This window comes from Peromyscus californicus, unplaced genomic scaffold (assembly GCF_007827085.1).
Source record: "Peromyscus californicus insignis strain IS unplaced genomic scaffold, ASM782708v3 Scaffold_22__1_contigs__length_63687245, whole genome shotgun sequence".
Classification (NCBI taxonomy): Eukaryota; Metazoa; Chordata; class Mammalia; order Rodentia; family Cricetidae; genus Peromyscus; species Peromyscus californicus.
The window spans coordinates 55,983,194-55,998,344 of record NW_026294525.1 but is presented as its reverse complement, the minus strand read 5'-3'; the positions used below and the strand labels follow the sequence as shown (position 1 = coordinate 55,998,344).

Below are 15,151 nucleotides of genomic sequence, written 5' to 3'. Positions count from 1 at the left end.
GTCCTTCTCCTCCGAAAAGAGGCCTACTTTCTGTGTGTCTGTCCTTTTATTGACTTTCTGTTCTGCCTTCTCATTGGTTGTAATCCCAACCACATGACCTCCTCGTCACTGCCTGTCTATACAGACCTCCAGGTCTTCTGTGGTTGGTATTGAGATTAAAGGCGTTTGTCTCCATGCTGGCTATATCCTTGAACACACAGAGATCTGCCTAGCTCTGCCTCCCAGGTGCTGGGATTAAAGGCGTGGGCCACCACCGCCCAGCTTCTGCTATGGCTTGCTATTAACTCTGACCCCCAGGCAACTTTATTTATTAACATACAAATAAAATCACATTTCAGTACAAATAAAATATCACCATAGAGATCCACCTGTCTCTGCCTCCTGAATGCTGGGACTAAAAGTGTGCACCACCACAGCCTGTCCAAAATTCTAATTTTCCTTTGGTGAAATAAAATACCCTGACAAAAGCAACTTAGAGAAGAAAGGGTTTGATTTTAAATAAATAATTCATAATTATTTATTTAATTCCGGGTTACAGTTCATTGTTGGTGGGAAGTCAAGGTATCAGGAAGTTGAAGTATCTAGGTACACCACATCCACAGTCAAGAACAGACAAGTAAAGGCATGCATGCTTACTGCTCACCTCACCTTCCCCACTCTTAGACAGCCCAGAGCCTAAACCCAGGGAATGGCGTCTGCCACAGGGAGCTGGGTTGTCCCACACTGATTCACACAGTCAGGGCAAGAATCACCCATACCCCTCCGCACAGGCCAACTCTATGCAGACAATTCCACATTGAGACTTTGCTGCCAAGTGAGTCTAGATTGTGTCGAGTTGACAGTTAAAGCCAACCCTCACACAAATGGTTAGTTTACTGTACCTTTTCGATTTTTTATGTCCTTCAGTGTACCATGTTTATTGGCTCTGTAATTTTTTAAAGTCTAGTGTATCTTTGTCTTTATTAAAGTATTATAAATATATTTTCATATTTTAAACATTAAGTTCTGTGTAAAGGGGTGATAATACTAATGTGAATCATTTAATATTTAAGACAAATTTGGTAGACTTATTTAATATCTTAATTAGTATGACATGTAGTTATGTATTATATAAAGTGGTAAAGAAAAATTGTAGATTTGTGTTAATTATAAGCATATATGCCCTAAGCTCTACTTAGAAGCTGTAACCCAGTTAGAAATATTTACTATTTTTAACTCTAGCTTTTAATTTTCTATGAAAAGCAGATGGCTTTGGATTGAGGTAGTCAAAATAATGCAGATAACAACTCTTTTCCTTAAAATTATCAGGCTTAATATATCTTAAGTTTGGAACAATAATGAGTGAGTAAATACGGCTTTACAAATTTTCATTTCAGTTGCTTTTGCCAAGAGTCAGTTATCTGACGTTGGTAACTGATAAAGTGAAAAAGCACTTTCAGAAAGCTATGAGACAAGAAGACGTGAGTGAAATATGGTTTGAATATGAAGGCACACCCCTGAAATGGTGAGTGACTTTTTCTTCATGGTTAGACAGTAAGTAGATGCTAGCTTTAAGAAGGTGTAGTGCCCTGGAATGGTTGTCAAAAGTTCTACAAAGAAAGAAATGAAGTCAAGCATGGTAGCCCACAGCACTGGCTGTTCTTCCAGAGGTCCTGAGTTCAATTCCCAGCAACCACATGGTGGCTCAAAATCATCTGTAGTGGGATCTGATGCCCTCTTCTGGCATAAAGTTGTACATGCAGCTAGAGCACTCTTAGATCAGATAGATAGATAGATAGATAGATGGATGGATGGATGGATGGATGGATGATAGATAGATGGATGGATGGATGGATGGATGGATGGATGGATGGATGGTAGATAGATAGATAGATAGATAGATAGATAGATAGATAGATAGATAGGTAGGTAGATAGATAGGTAGATAGATAGGTAGATAGATAGGTAGATAGATAGATGGATGATAGATGGATGATAGATAGATAGATAGATAGACAGACAGACAGACAGACAGACAGATAGATAGATAGATAGATAGATAAAAAGTTTTGAGGAAGAAAAAAAGATTTCGGAAATAAAAGGGAACTACTTAGTTATAAATAACCTAATTGTGCAGCTGACTTAAATCTGAGGACAACTTAACTTGGAAGGAGCAAACTTCTGGGATTTAGCTTATATTCTTTAAGGTTAGTATGTTAATAAGATGTACCTACTAGATACGACATCGATGTTTGGACCAGTTTTTTCTTTACTGCAGATGAGTGATTTATCTTAAATATACCATCTTCCTACATTTGGTATTTATCCTTTAAGAAAGCTCCTCCCCCCACCCCACCCTCCCACACATATCACTGGGGGTTGAACATTCTCGTCTTGGGCTTTCTAGGCAACTGCTCTTCCATTAAACTTCATTCTCAGCCCTCTGGAAGGTTCCCACCCCGACCCCCACCCTTCCGGCAGGTCTTTCTCTGTAGTCCAGGCCAGTGGGAGGCTCAATCTGGATTCTGGGCTGTGTCAAATCCTGACTGTTTTCTCCTGTGGCCTTTCAGCTGTTATGATAACAGGTACACTCCAGAAAGCTTGGCAGGGCGTGGGCATTGAGAGCTTCAGTTCATGGCCTTTTGTGCCGTAACTGCTGACATTCTACTTAATATTTACCTCTATTCTGTTCTCGAATTTCCTAGTTGCTTATTTTAATTTGCCCAGATTATAATAAAAAGTTATTTAAGGAAAGTGGTAGACACACAGAATGCCCAATGAATTATCGATACAAGCCCAGCATGGTGTTGTACACCTTTAATCACAGCATTCAGGAGGCAGAGGAAGGTGGATCCCTGTGAGTTTGGGGGCAGCCCGGTTTACATGGTGAGTTCCAGGATAGCTAGAGCTCTGTAGAGAGACCCTGTCTCAAAAAGGAAAAATGTTATTGATGCTCAGATAGCTCCTAAGACACAGTCTCTTGTAGGCTACAAGTGCTTTATCATGGGGCCCTGCCCCTAGTGCATTGTATTGCTAACTTTTAAAAGTTATCTGAAGTGTTGATCCAGCTGAAACTCTTAAGACATTGGAATGATTTGATTAGACAGCAGAGGGTGCTCTAACACTGCCTTTTAAGGAGTGACGTTATTACTCCAACTGAAGTAGTTATTTATGTTTGATACTTCCATACTGTAACACTTCTAGATTCTCTAAAGATTACTTTGGCAGTAAACCCTGTTCATGTTTAAAATCTGGCTGTGTTTGTTGCTCAGTAGGAGAATTCTTGCCTAGCCTATAAACAATGGTCCTGGATTTGATTCCCTACCACTGCAGAAAAAGATGGTAGAGAGAAGAAAGAAAGTGAATTAGATCTTTGACCTTTGAGGACAAAATTAAGAATGGTCTTTTGTTTTCGTAAGATAAGTATCTCTAATGCGATTTTTAAATGTTATGTCAACTATTTTCGGAATGGACTATGGAAGTAAGAAGTTAAAACTGACTTCTGAATTGAAAAAAAAAAAAGAAACACTGCTGATCTTAAACTTAGATGAAATACAATGACTGAACATCACGTGCAATTTAAGAAAACATTCCAGCAAGATGCTCAGTGCAGACTTGCATAGTTCTCTTTTGAACATGGGATGCTCTTCCTTTTGTAAATACTTGTAGATTATTCTCTTATCTCCAGTCGTTTTTGTGGTTTTTATCTTTTCTATTCAGTTTTTGTAAGGGTGTGGATTTTTTGAATTTTAAAAATTTTTTGTAAAATGCCTTTTCAGGGACAGGGGTAGTACTGTACATCAGACTCAGGCTTTTGTAACTAGGTAAGTGAGTTAAATTACTTGGGTTTGCAGTTGGAGTTGCCCTTGTTTTACTCAGTGAAAAATAACTTTTCATTCTTCAGTTTGGTGATTATCTGGGTAAGAAGATTTATTTCTGTGAAGTGTCCTGGGCAATAGCACTCCACTCCTTTTTAAAATGTTTTATTATTTCGTGTGTGTGTATCTGTGGATGTCTGTATCTGTGTAGGGAATGTGCAATGGAGTGCTTGTGGAGGTTAGAGGATGACTCTGGGAGTCTGTTCTTCTCAGTTTAGGATCAGCAGGTTGAATTAAGTAGGCAGGCTTGTTTGAACCACCTCTCCAACCTTTTCTTTGATTCTTTTTATTTTATTATTATTATTATTATTATTATTATTTACAGGGTTTCACATAGCCCAAGCTGGTGTCAAACTTGCTGTGTTGCTGAGGTTGACAATTGAATTCTGGATCCTGCCTCCACTTCCTAAATGCTGGGATTATAGACATGTGCAACCATGCCTAGAGGGTTTGATGCTTTTTGTAAAGGATATTCTGAATCTGTATTAATATGACTTCATAGTTAAAAGGCTAGATATTTACATACATACGTAATATTAAGAGAAATAATCATAAACCAGGGGATTTGCATACTCTTTAGGTGAGCATCTTTACACTTAGAAATTTCTAAATTTTGATAATAAAAAGCAAGGGCTGGAGAGATGGCTTATTGGTTAAGAGCACTGGCTGCTCTTAGAGGACTTGGGTTCAATTCCCTACATCCACACGGTGGCTCACAACCATCTCTAATTCAGTCCTAGGCGATCTGACATCCTGTTCTGGCCTCTGAGGACACTACATGCCTATGGTCCACAGATATACTTGAAGATACAGCATCCATACAACATAAAAATAAATATGTTTATTTATTTTTAGTTAAAAAAGGAAAAAGATAAAACAGAAACTGGCTTTAGCAACACAGCACTTGGACCAGGAGTTCAAGGCCAGCCTGGGTTACATGAGATACTATCTCAAAAACAGTACAGAACAGTTGCTATAGAAAGCCAGATGTGTTTGTGCACATCTGTAATCCCAGCATTTAGGAAGTAGAGGTAGAAGGATTGATTTTGCTATGTGTATTCTGGTTAAGATAGTAGCAGGTCAGCCAGAAGTACATAATGGGGTCCTCTTTCAAAAATAAACAAGATATTTTAGTGTTTAAATCAACCTACAAAGAAGAGTTTCCTCTTGTAAGTACCAGGATGACAATTAACACTACACTAGAGCAGCTGATGAGAATCCCCTTGGGTGTATTGAGGCTCCTGTGGGAAATGAAAAGTTTAGAAGGAAAACACCTGGCAGCTTGATGGAGCGCATGTGTTAACCCAGGCATGCAGCTGTGGAAAGTTAGTTTTCTGTGATTAACCAGTAAAGCCTAGGACTGTGGGTAATAAAATGTGCTGGAAATTGGTTTTGGGTTTTAGTTATAAATTTATGTATTTTTTCTCTTTTTAAGATATACCTTTTATTTTTAGGCATTATCCAATTGGTTTACTATTTGATCTTCTTGCATCAAGTTCAGCTCTTCCTTGGAACATCACAGTACATTTCAAGGTATAGTTTAAAATTTCTTATTTGTTTCATTTGTGGTTCTTAAAAGCATAGAAATTTTTTCAAATAAGTTATTTATTGTTTCTCCTATTTTGTTTGTTTTTAAGACATGGTCTCACTCTGTCGCCCATCCTGTCAAGGACCTTACTGTGTAGTCCAGGTTAGCCTCAGACTCACAGTGGCTCTCCTGCTTAGCTGGCTTAGTGTGGAGATGGCAGATGTGTGCTTGCACATCCGACTCATCGCTCACTCCAGGGTAGTCATTGGCTCCCTAGCTTTTCACTGAGCTTCTTTTTGCCCTAAGATATTCTTCAATTTCTTCCAAATTTTTGGCCAAACAATTCAATATATAAACATTTTTCTTTTTTAGGGCTGAGTAAACTGTTTTAGTTATACAACAGGTTATAAAGCTTATTATATATAACCTATATATAATATAGTGTTATATTTCTAAATTAATATAAAATAAAAATAAAATTCCCAGGTGTAGATGTAGGCATGAAAGTAGAAATTAGAACAACCTAGTACTGTTGAGAAGTTCTGTAACTACTTTGACAAAAGTCAAAAGATTTGGTGAGCCTCTGTTTTGAGACACATTCATTTCTGTAGTTTTTGAAGCCAGGTAATTTTAATATTGCCTGATTCTGTCTTAATAAGTTGTAAAATGCTGGTTACAGCTGAGCATAGTGATGGATTGAGTAGCCTTGGTGCTCAGGAGGTAGAAAAAGAAAGGTTTGGAGTTCAAGCTCAGCTAGGGCTTGGGCTACATGAGGAGTTTGAGTCCAACCTTGACTACATCATGAAACCCATCTTAAGAAATAAAATAAAAACTAACATGCTGGTCTCCACCCTCTTTACTTATGACCCCTCCTACTTTCCAATTCCTGAGCATCTTTATAGGATTCTGAGGTACATCTTGAGTTATCACTAGCAAGAGGCTCTCCAATGGCAGTGGGCAGTGGAGAGGCATAAAGAGCATGCAAGAGTCATCATGTACGGGATGCTTATTTATTATTTCCCTGTGCATCTATAGTAAGGAACTTTGCAAAATAGTGTGTTATTATAGATTTTAGTTATCAGAACTGTACAGGTACTGCCATGGTCCTAATGTGCATCCGTTTCAGTTGCCATGGTGTATATGGAATGTGCTTCATGTCTGTGTAACAATTGCAGTTTACCGTGGCATGAAATTGAAACTACTTCAAAGAGACATAGAGGACGAGTATTGCCCTAGCAAGCCTTTCCTTTTAGTTTTAGAAATAAAGAATAATTCTAGTAATTAGATTAAATGTAACAGTTGACCATAATTTATTTTGTTTAGTAATCTGGAAAGCTCATAGCCACCACCATTCCAGTGCACACTTTCACGTGCATCTGGACCATTGTGGATTCGGTGCTGTTGTTAGCGCAGCCTTGTAAATTGGCCTGTACTTTTATATATCGCACGTATAGGTCTCCCTAAAATGGACTCATTTATTTATTTTTTAATTTTTAAAACTTCGTGTGTGTGTGTGTGTGTGTGTGTGTGTGTGTGTGTGTGTGTGTGTAGGTGGAGGTCACAAGGGAGTGTGGGTCCCTTAGAGCTAGAGTTGTAGGAGTTTGTGAGCTGTCTGGTGTGGCTGCTGAGATCTGATCTCTGGTCCTCAGACAGAGCAGTAAGTGCTCCTAACCGCTGAGCCATCCCTCCAGCCTCCAAGTTGGTTTCCATCTCAGCAAACTGACCTGGGCTGCTCAACATAAAACAGTTTGGCACACACAGCACCAGCTTTCACAGCCATAGGTTTTTGTTGTTGTTCTTGTTTGTTTCCTTTCCATCCATTACGTTCTGATAAGTTTTATGTTGGCTCCACAGCCACCTCAGTAGTTCTCATCAGCTTCACAGTCTCCGCAACCATGTCCCGACACACCTCTACAGTCCCTGCTGTGGGGCCTTTGCCTTATTCCTCCCCTCCCACCCATCTGCCTGCTCCAATGGCCTGTTCAGCCACTGAAAGAAAAGCCTTAGTGGTGTCACATAGGGTGTGTGTGTGTGTGTGTGTGTGTGTGTGTGTGTGTGTGTGTGTGAACGTACTCTAAAGCATTTTGAATTCTAGGTTAAAATATAACTATTAATGCAGTAAATACTGAGATCCTGCTGTGTGTTAGCCCAATACTGTTCTTGGAGTTTGGGATATATGATTGAAGGACACAAACACTGAAGACATTTCCCAGCCTGTTTTAGAAGTGAGTAACTGACCCCAATGCTATTAAAGAAACTAAAAGTAAATTGCAGGTGAATATATTTTCTGAACATAGATATAAAAGTCTTCAATAAAAAATTAGCAAATTGAGCCTAGTAGTACCTATAAGAAGCACAGTGTGGGGCTGGAGAGATGATTCAGAGGTTAAGAGCACCGACTGCTCTTCCAGAGGTCCTGAGTTCAATTCCCAGCACCCACATGGTGGCTCACAACCATCTGTAATGAGATCTGGCGCCCTCTTCTGTGAATATAATAAATAAATAAATCTTTAAAAAAAAAAATAAAAAAAAAAAAAAAAAAAAAAAAAGAAGCACAGTGTGAAGTATGCTGAGTTTATCTCATGAATACAAGATTGATTCAATAGTCATCAGTCAGTGTAATTCATTATGTTGCCAAAATACAATAGAAAAGCCACACAACAGAATCAGTAGACACAGAAAAAAGTATGGGCAGAGTTCAATAACCAGTGTCATCAAAAGCCTTAGCAAGCTTAGGAATAAAAGAGAATTTACTCAGTATGAGCAAGGGCATAGCAAAAATTATCCTAACTGATATTTTTTAAATGGCTAGGTTTATTTTATGTGTATGACTATTCTGTCCTATGAATGTATGTGTACCATATGTGTGCTTATTATCTGTGGAGGCCAGAAGAAGTGTCATATCTTTTGGAACTAGATATACAGGTGGTTATAAGCTGCCATTTGGGTGCTGGGAACCTAACCTGAAGACATCCTCTTCAAGAGCAGCAAGTGCTCTTAACCACTGAGCCATCTCTCCAGACCCCTACATGATGGATTTGAATCAGGAAGAAGAAAAGATGTCTGATCCTTCCATTCGTATAAGCAGTTCTGCTGTAATCCAACTGTTTTCCTTACAACAAAACAAACAACAACAACAACAACAAAAACACAGCTTTTTTTAAGATTGTGTAGTTAAAAACCACAGGATTTGTAGGGACAAGTTCAAAACCTTTGATGATATAAGAAGATAGGAATGCAGTAATCCACAGCACAGTTTTATATGGACAAGTAGCTAAGAGGTATATAAATACTGCAGTAAGGATGGCATTTCAAGTTGAAAAAGACAAAGTTTGCTTGTGGATATAGGTGGCACATGCCATCTTTGAAGCTGTGGGAAGGTTATTTGGAATCAGAAATTGTACTGGCTGGTATTAGTGAGTGTGGCTGCTAACATCAAGCATTTCTAATGTGGGGGTTTTAGACTTTCTGCATTTCTACTCAGATCTGTTTAGCTGGTACAGAATTTGGTGTGCACCTGCTGCTTCTCGGGGACAATATTTGTATAAGCACACACAGAATTCACAGTATGCTCAGCCTCTTACCTCATATGTCAGTTGCTTTGGAACAAATGCAAAAGATTTGAACAGAAAGTTTGCAGAACATATGAAATTACCAATAAATACATGAAAATGTATCTACCATGTTTAGTCATCAGGGAAATGTAAATGAAAACCAGAGAGAGATATTACTTTACACTCACTAGAATGACTAGAATGAAAACGACTGATAACAAATTTGACATTGAGTACCCAGAACTGTGAAATGTCGCTGATGAGAGTTTAAAATTATACTGTCACTTGAAGAAAATAGTTCACCAGTTTTTAGATGGCATTTGTTGCTGTTTGTAGCTGTGTATTTAGAAAGTTGAAAAGATGTCTACTATGACACTTGCATATTACTGTTCACAGTGGCTTTATTAACCAGGTAAAGGTTGGAAAGAACCATACTAGCAACAGGTTTTCTTAAACACATTACAACACATTCATTCACTGACAACTGAGTAACAAAAAGGAGTCAGTTACTGATGTATGCAGTCACATGAGTAAATCTCAAGGGCATGCTAAGTCAGTGGTACACTATTTCATGTATGATTTCATTTGTGAGATCTCATTATGGGCAAAGCTGCTGCAACAGATCACATCAGTGATTGGTGGAGGTAGGAAAAAGAGCCTGCTGCTCAGGACACAGAGTAACTTGTAGTCAACTTTTGGTGGAGAATGAGGGTAGTGGTAGTGCTTGTGGTTAACTTTTGGTGAGGAACGAGTGGATGTGGTTATGTGTTGTAATGTTCTCTATCTTATTTGGTTGATAGTTATTCAAAGTCAAAATTCATCTAAAACTTCCTCTGTTTCATTGTGTGTGAACCACATCTCAGTAATTTGGCTTATTTAAGAACGATTTACTGAGAGTTGAGGTCATTGCCTCTTCCTTAGGGATTTTCAGAGTACTCTTACCTGTGGATATCTTAATAGCCATTGTAATACTGGCCAGTATTACTGACTACTACAGAATCCAGTGTGAGTTTAACCTTGACTTGGGAGAAAGGGAAAGTTTCCTGGAAGGTGTACCATAGAAGCTGAACCTGAAGCTGAGGATTATTTGGCCAGATGTATAAGTGATTAGGCAAGGAGAAAAGAATGTTCTAAGTAGAGGAAAGAAGTGCTCTAACAGTTGATGTGAAGACAGAAATGAGTGTGTTGCTGGAAGAACTGAAAGAATGTAGAAGATTGGAGCGACTCAAGAACTTGAAGCAAGGAGTGTTGTGTGTGCAGGGAAAAGGGTGGGGGCTTTGGGTGGGTAGGTTAGCAGACCCTGAGGTCATTTGGAGTCTTGATGGCTTTGACTATGTACTAAAATAAGAGAAAGTTGGGGGAGAAGGTTAGGGCTTAGTGTTTAGAGGGTCACTGTGACTCCAAGTGCAAAAATGTCAAGGGTGTAAAATTATAGATATGTACCCTTGTAGGCTTAAACTATCAATTTGACACAGTCTAGAGTCACCTGTTAGGAAGTCTCAATTGAAGAATTGCCCAGATCAGAATGGACTGTGCACAAGTATGTTGGGGATTACCTGGATTGTTAACTAACATCGGAGGGTTCAGCCCCCTGTGGGTGGCACCGTAACTTGGGCAGGTAGTCCTGGACTGTATAAGAAAGCTGGCTGAGAATAAGCCTTCCAGTTAGTGAGCTAGCAAGCATCATTCACCATGGCTTCAGCTTTAAGTTCTTGCTTCAATTTCTGCCCTGACTTCCCTCGTTGATGGTTGTTACCTGCAAGTGTGAGCAGATAAGTCCTTTCCTCCCTTAAAAGTTTCTTTTGGTCAGAGTGTTTTATCACAGCAACAGAACACACTGCATGGGTGCTTTTGCAAGGTTTCTCAGAACTGTGAGTAGTTCCGAGCCTGGCGTGTTGAAAGTGGGGAAATTGCAGATCTATTTAGGATATAAAGTAGCGGACTAGGTTTGTTATGGGAAATGTGGAGGGGGTGGTGATGGCATCAGTTTATCTTTGGATTTGTTGAATTGCTTGTATTGCTTGTACCTCTGGGACACTTGCTAAATTGTGTGGGTCTGAAGGTTCTAAGTAGGATCCTGGTAGGAAACAATATTGATAATCTTTAGTTCATATATGGTGTGGAAGTATGTAATCTTATTCAAGGTGAGGGTATGGAATGAAAAAGAAAAGGGGTCCTAGGTTACATGCTTTAAACAGAAAACATACCAATATTTAAGACTAGCTTTGGAAAAGCAAATGAGGCAGCGAAAGATGAAAATGGGAAGTGCTGATAGCAGAAACTTGTGTGTGAATTGAGAATAGTCACATATATTAGACTTTGGGTGAATGCTTAAGCCAGCCAGTTGAAAGGTGTTTCTGTGTTTCTGTGAAAGGTGTTTAGCTGATGGCAGTGAATTGATAAGAACTGAAAGGCTTGGGTGTGAATGTGGTGATAGATCTGGAGAGTTGAAGCCAAAGAGAAGCTGAGGTTGAGACTTGTGTTTGGCTTTGGATAGGTGTTTTCAGTGGGAAGAATGTAGGTGAAGCAGTACTTCGAGGGGAAAATGGGCAAAGCTATCTTATGGGAGAATCTAAAGAGTCAACAAATAAGACCAAGGAGACATGCATGATGAGAGATAAATACCCTATAGATTGTAACAAGAAGGAGTGATGATTGCTTATAGCTAAGCTTGTAGGTTACACTTCGGTAGAAATAGAATTTTAAGAAAATTGAGAGATGTTAACATTATTTGGTGTCTGGTGCTCTTATTTTATGGTACTTTATTAGGACAATTAAGCAAATCCAAAAAAATACATTTTCCAAAATACATTTCCATGTCATATATAAAGAATCAAATATCTGATTAAACATGAACTCTCACTGTTTTATTACAGATTGGGTTTTTTAGCCTTTCCTTTCTTTTCTCTTGTATTTTAAGACAGGGTTTTGTAGTTTTGGCTAGTCCCCAAACTGCACATGACTTTGAATTCATGTCTTTATACACTGAAATTCTGGGCATGTGCCACTGTGTTTGACATCTAACTTGTGTCAGCTTTGGGGTTGTAGGTGGGGAGGCCACAGAGTCGGTAGTGGTGGGCTCGGAGGCTTCATAACCCATGCAGGCCTCAAATTTGTATCCCTCTTGCCTCTACCTCCTCAATCTGGGATTATAACAGGCCTGGGGTTACTGTTTTTTATTTTATTGAAAAATAGTACATTAGAAAAAAATATTTGGGGAGGAAATGCCCTCCCTTCCCAACCTTTTGTCTGTGTACACCAAAGTAATCTTGGGAAACTTTTTTTTTTAGGATTTTTTATTAATCCTAATTTTTAGTTTTATTATAAAGTATGACTTTATGTTTTTCATTTTAAAGCTGAATCTAGTACTAGAGGTGAGTCTGTAATAAAACAGTGAGAGTTCATGTTTAATCAGATATTTGATTCTTTATATATGACATGGAAATGTATTTTGGAAAATGTATTTTTTTGGATTTGCTTAATTGTCCTAATAAAGTACCATCAGTTTTGTAGTATTACTAATAGACTGATTTTTTTTTCACTTACTTGTAAGTAGTGTTTTGATTCAATGCCATTAAGTTACTTCAGACACATCTAGATACATTACAGGCAGTTGATGAATATTCTAATTAAATAACACAATTATAATCTCTGGTGGGAGGTCTGAAGATTTAGCTCAGTGGTAGGACACAGAAAGTCCTGGGTTTGGTCCATAGAATGTGGTGGTGAGTGTGTGTGCAAAATGATAAAGAAGATTCTCCTCCCCCCCAAGTAAATGGTTATATAGAAGGAATTTTTCGGCGTACTCCTGTAAAAGTGAAGTTTAGTTTAGTTTGTCATGCTTCTGATTTGGAAGATAAATGATAGAGTAAACATTGCATCACACTCTTTGTCTTTGAGAATTTGTTTAGACCAGAAAGGTAAAGCATGTCTACACAGTGGTTAATACATTTTAGGAAAGATTAGAGGTGTAATGAATCAAGGATATTTTGTAATTTCATTGTGAGGTTTGAAAAAAACATCTTTTTACTCTCACTTGGGTAGATGTGAAAGCAATGCATTCACAGGTGGGAGCCAGGGGCTGTGACAGGCATTTGTCACCCCTTGTGGTGCTTCACTCAGCTGCTTTGGCTACTCAAGCTGTCTGTTTTCCTTTACTGCCTTCCCCTCCTGTTTTTCCTGAGTTCCTATCATGGGGGATTTCAGAGCCTCCCTAGATTGAGGTGGGCCCTCTTTTTTCTTTTCTTTCTTTCTTTCTTTTTTTAAATTCATTGGTTTTTACTTGCAAGTGTTCATTGCAGAGAGTCATTGGGCTGGTTCGAGGCCTCTGGCTTCTGCTACATTATCAATGCTGGGCCTTCACTGGGACTCCTCTTGGATATCTTGTCACCCTGTGTTGTGGAGATCCTGGAGCTTTGGGTCCGCAGAACTGGTCCCTTCATGTGCTCCAGCAGATCACAGATGGGGTGGATGTTGGGGTGGATCAAGTCATAACCCTGGTTCTAGGTAGGTCTGGGCAGTTGTAGGGTTGGTCTGCCTGCCAGTTCTCCCCTGTCCTCACTACTTGGGTGAGCTCTGCAGCATTGCTAGTTCACCTGGCTAGTTCACCCCTGCAGCAATGAGCAAGGGGCGGGGCCAGTTCTCCTGCTTTCACATCCCCAGGTTCAGACTCCCACACCTCCACCTTCAGGGCCAGCTCTACTGTGTGGCCCAGGCATGGCATAGGGACCACCCTCCCAAGTGCTGCAGCTGATGAGGGGCAGGGAGGGCTCTCCAGCTCTTATGACCTCAGAGCCATCTCTCACCTGCCTCAAGTGTTGATGGGAGGGGAAGGGGACAATCTCTCCCCCACCCATGCTGCCACAAAGCAGATGACTATAATAGGGCCATCTCTCCCATGCTCTCAACTTTGGGGCTGCTCACCCACATCAACCAATGGGGTTGGCTTAATTGTACTGCCCAGGTGAACTGCAGGGCCTGCTCTCCCAAGTGTTGCAACTGGTGGGGGGCAGGGGCAGCTCTCCCTCTCTGATGACCTCAGGGCCAGCTCTCCCACCCACCTCAGATGTTTATGCAGGGAGGGCATCTTTCCCCAGCCCATGCCGCCATATGGTAGATGAGGGGTGGGGCCAGGTCTTCCATGCTTACATTCCCTGGGCTGGCTTAAGGTGGGCCTTCCCTTGAAGATAGGTGGAGAGGAATGTCAGTACCCTCTTGTAGATCCCTCTCTGGCTCTAATGGCCACTCACTTGTGATTGTTGGTGTCGGTTGTAGGAAGCTGCAAAAGATAACCTCACAGATGAGGATGAGGATTATTTGGAAAGAGTACAAATTGTGTCAAATTGGTAATGCTTTTAAGTTAATTTTTAAAAAGTATTTTGTAGTTATTGTGATAATAAAATATGGTGTGCTGGGAATATTGGCAAATGGGGGAAGTTCTCTTTAGAAGCTAATTTGTATCTGCATACTTGTTCTGTGTGTTTTCCTTTGATAGAGTTTTCCAGAAAAGGACCTTCTACACTGTCCATCCAAGGATGCAGTTGAAGCTCATTTTATGTCATGTATGAAAGAAGCTGATGCTTTAAAGCATAAAAGTCAAGTCATCAATGAAATGCAGAAAAAAGACCACAAGCAGCTCTGGATGGGACTGCAGAATGGTAACTATTCAGCCCAACTTCTAAGTGCTGCGTGAAATAGCACAGAACCATAACCTGTGAGCAGTTTATGCATTAGCCATGGAAACTAGCTCTGACCTCCAGGCCCAAGTCTACAGAGTAGCTACTGTTAGTCATCACTTCCATTTCTGCTTGCCAATGTTGCTGTGTTCCTGGATCCTCTTGCAGGCCAATCACTTAGCAAATTATTTGAGACAGCATAAACCTTTTTGTTCTACTTCTGAAGGAAGAGTGTGATCGTCATTCCTTAGGCATGGCTCTTTCTGATCATAGCAGGAAACTGCATGCATCCTGGAAGGTCTCTCCTCAGACCAGGGGTGCTGCTCCAGCCTCTTTCTGACAGAAGTAGGTTTTCTTCTGTGTGTGGGTGCTCTCTCGCCTTGCTGTGATACAGAGACTCCTCCTAAGGATGCAGCTTCGCTGTTAGAGTGCTTGACTAGCATTCAGAAGCCTTGGCTTATCCTCAGCACGAGCAGGCATGGTGGTGCATGATCACAGGAGGTGAAGACAAGGGGATCAGAAGTTGGAGGTCATCAG

The 15,151-nt window shown here is 40.0% G+C and overlaps 1 protein-coding gene across 3 annotated transcripts in view; it reads left to right on the top strand.

The window, feature by feature from the left end:
• Window positions 1-15,151, top strand: part of Atg5 (autophagy related 5) — a 112,034-nt gene that overhangs the window by 18,890 nt on the left and 77,993 nt on the right. For all 3 annotated transcript variants that reach the window (XM_052751413.1, XM_052751412.1, XM_052751414.1), the window contains exons 3-5: window positions 1,377-1,504; window positions 5,312-5,390; window positions 14,434-14,596. In XM_052751413.1, coding sequence (XP_052607373.1) covers window positions 1,377-1,504; window positions 5,312-5,390; window positions 14,434-14,596 — 370 coding nt within the window. The remainder of the gene's footprint in view (window positions 1-1,376; window positions 1,505-5,311; window positions 5,391-14,433; window positions 14,597-15,151) is intronic.